The 2,354-nt window shown below is 39.6% G+C and overlaps 1 protein-coding gene across 1 annotated transcript; it reads left to right on the plus strand.

Annotated features, from left to right (window-relative positions):
• Positions 1-596: 596 nt before the first annotated feature.
• On the plus strand, positions 597-2,098 carry LOC127409954 (pleckstrin homology domain-containing family F member 2-like). Its single transcript, XM_051644945.1, has 2 exons — positions 597-787; positions 945-2,098. The coding sequence occupies exons 1-2, from the start codon at positions 731-733 to the stop codon at positions 1,815-1,817; spliced, it is 930 nt and encodes a 309-aa protein (XP_051500905.1). The 5' UTR covers positions 597-730; the 3' UTR covers positions 1,818-2,098.
• The last annotated feature ends 256 nt before the right edge of the window (positions 2,099-2,354 follow it).

Here is a 2,354-nt window from a genome sequence, read left to right on the forward strand (position 1 = left end):
TGTCAGTGACTGTAAGTATAGGACAATTCAAGTGACCCAAAAAATCAGGAAATGGAATCGGGACATGATTCAGGCCAGATTAAAACCTCTGCCACAGTGAGCCAATGGTTTTTCTGTGCACCGTGAGCATGTGCACTGTGCTATGCCCTTTCAACAGGTTAAGCATGTTTACAAGATTTTTTCAGAAAAATGCTGTGTGACCAAAATGAACAAAAGAATGACAAATTGATGTGAAAGGTTAAAACAAAAACATCTATTATAACAATAAAACACATCACTGTATTTGATAGCAATGCCATTTTTTCATTTGATTAACAAGTGATATATAAAATATTGTGATACCATATGTTACCTATAAACTCAGTACTCAACTGTATAACTGACTTGGATCAGATATGACATTAGTTTGAAATATTGTTATGTCTGTATGTCTTCAGTAAAGTATGTATCTGAGTGTTGTGCCTGTCAAGAACAAGGAAGCATATGACTCTAAAACAGATACATATCTTCTCAGGGCTCTGGTACTTCTAAGTAGATCAGGAATTTCCCCTTTACAGACAGGAAAGACAAGTTTATGAAACCGGTATAAAAGGGCTGTCTTATTAGTGTTTCTGACCAGTTAAGTAAGAGACTTGGAGATTTGCTGAACACTCTGCTTGGCCAAGGAATCAGATTAACATTTGAAGAAGAAGTCACAATTTTTATTGTAACTCCAAGGATGAATCTGTAAATGGACACAGAATTGGTTTATACAGGGACAACTGCCCGCATTTTTCACCACAATCAGGTATTTGGTATTTCCTTATTGAAGCCCAGTTGCTCTTCATTTATAATTATTTTATGTCTCGACACTTACTAAACCAACTTGACAGATACATGTATCCAGCTGTTAGCAGTCTATTGAAAAAAACTTGACTTTGTTGTTGTTTTTACATGTTTTACAGGCAATGGAAGAACTGATGTTTTCTGATCAGAACCGTCTACGAATCCAGTCAGTGGAGAGCACTTTCCACCACACTGGAAAGACACTTCTGATACCTGGTCGCATTTTGGTGGGAGAGGGATGTTTGCTGAAGTTGTGCAGACGTGGACCCAAACCCAAAGTGTTCTTCCTCTTCAGTGACATCTTAGTCTATGGCAGTATCATGCTGCCTGGTCGCTGGAACAATAACCAGCAGATCATCCCTTTGGAAGAGGTGTACCAGGAAGATCTGGAAGACGGAATGGCCATGGCCAACCAATGGCTCATCCGCACACCACGCAAGTCCTTCTATGTGGCGGCAGCATCGGCTGAGGAGAAGCTTGCATGGATGGGGCGTATTGAGAAGTACAGGGCTCTGCACTTGCAAAGCAAGGGCCTCCTTATCGACAGGACCGCTGTGGAGAATTTTGCTGCTACCTGGATACCTGACATGGCTTCAGCCATCTGTATGCGCTGCTCTGAACACTTCAATGTTACCAACCGGAGGCACCACTGCCGGAGGTGCGGCTTTATAGTTTGCAGAACTTGCTCCAAGTATCGGGCCTTGTTACCCAACATCTCCTCCAGGCCAGTTAGAGTTTGCCGGCATTGTATTATCAACATGCAAGATGGACAAGAGCAGGGACAGAAAACCGAAAAGGGAAAGTACTGGAAGAAGAACTCACTTGAGGACTCACCGTCACAACCCAAATTTGACACTTCCAGCGAAGGAGAGCTCGAGGAGCAGGACGGGTACCAGGTGCCTACCAAGTGGTTCAAAAGCCAGCAGGAGAATTTCTCCCCATATAGTTATTTAAAGCCCGAGCACATAATGCCTCCTGTCAGTGGACTTTGAAACTAGACAGAAGTTAGAACCCACTATTATGCTGAACTATGCTGGAACAAACATCAGGTACACAAAGAACATTGCCAGCAGTTATTAAGTATTTTGCACTAGAGTCACTTCTATGTCTTCTATTTTGCACTGTTATTTTGTGCTGTATTTTTATTTATTTTTGAATGTAGACTCATTGTATAGCAGCTGTTTTATAATTGATATGGCGCAAACCAAAATGTACAAAATGTGAAATATGTGTACAGTGTAATCTGGATAATAAACAATATTATTATAATATACTTTGGGGAACTTTGTGTTTCTTAGATGCTTGGTGCAACTAAATAAAAAAATAAAATAAATAAATAAATAAAATACAACATAACAGAACTGAACATACAGGTGCATCTCAATAAATTAGAATGTCGTGGAAAAGTTCATTTATTTCATACTTATTAGAGAAGAAGACTAAGAATGATTCTTAATCAACATATTTGAATGTATATCATATGCACGTCAGAACTAATTTATGATTCTTCTACTATGTAGCTGTCATGC

This window comes from Myxocyprinus asiaticus, chromosome 2 (assembly GCF_019703515.2).
Source record: "Myxocyprinus asiaticus isolate MX2 ecotype Aquarium Trade chromosome 2, UBuf_Myxa_2, whole genome shotgun sequence".
NCBI classification, from domain to species: Eukaryota; Metazoa; Chordata; class Actinopteri; order Cypriniformes; family Catostomidae; genus Myxocyprinus; species Myxocyprinus asiaticus.

Bases quoted from the DNA above. Each gene is read 5' to 3' on its own strand.
- LOC127409954 (XM_051644945.1), top strand. From the start codon at position 731: ATGGACACAGAATTGGTTTATACAGGGACAACTGCCCGCATTTTTCAC. The intron at 788-944 runs GTATTTGGTATT...CATGTTTTACAG, and splicing joins GCATTTTTCACCACAATCAG to GCAATGGAAGAACTGATGTT.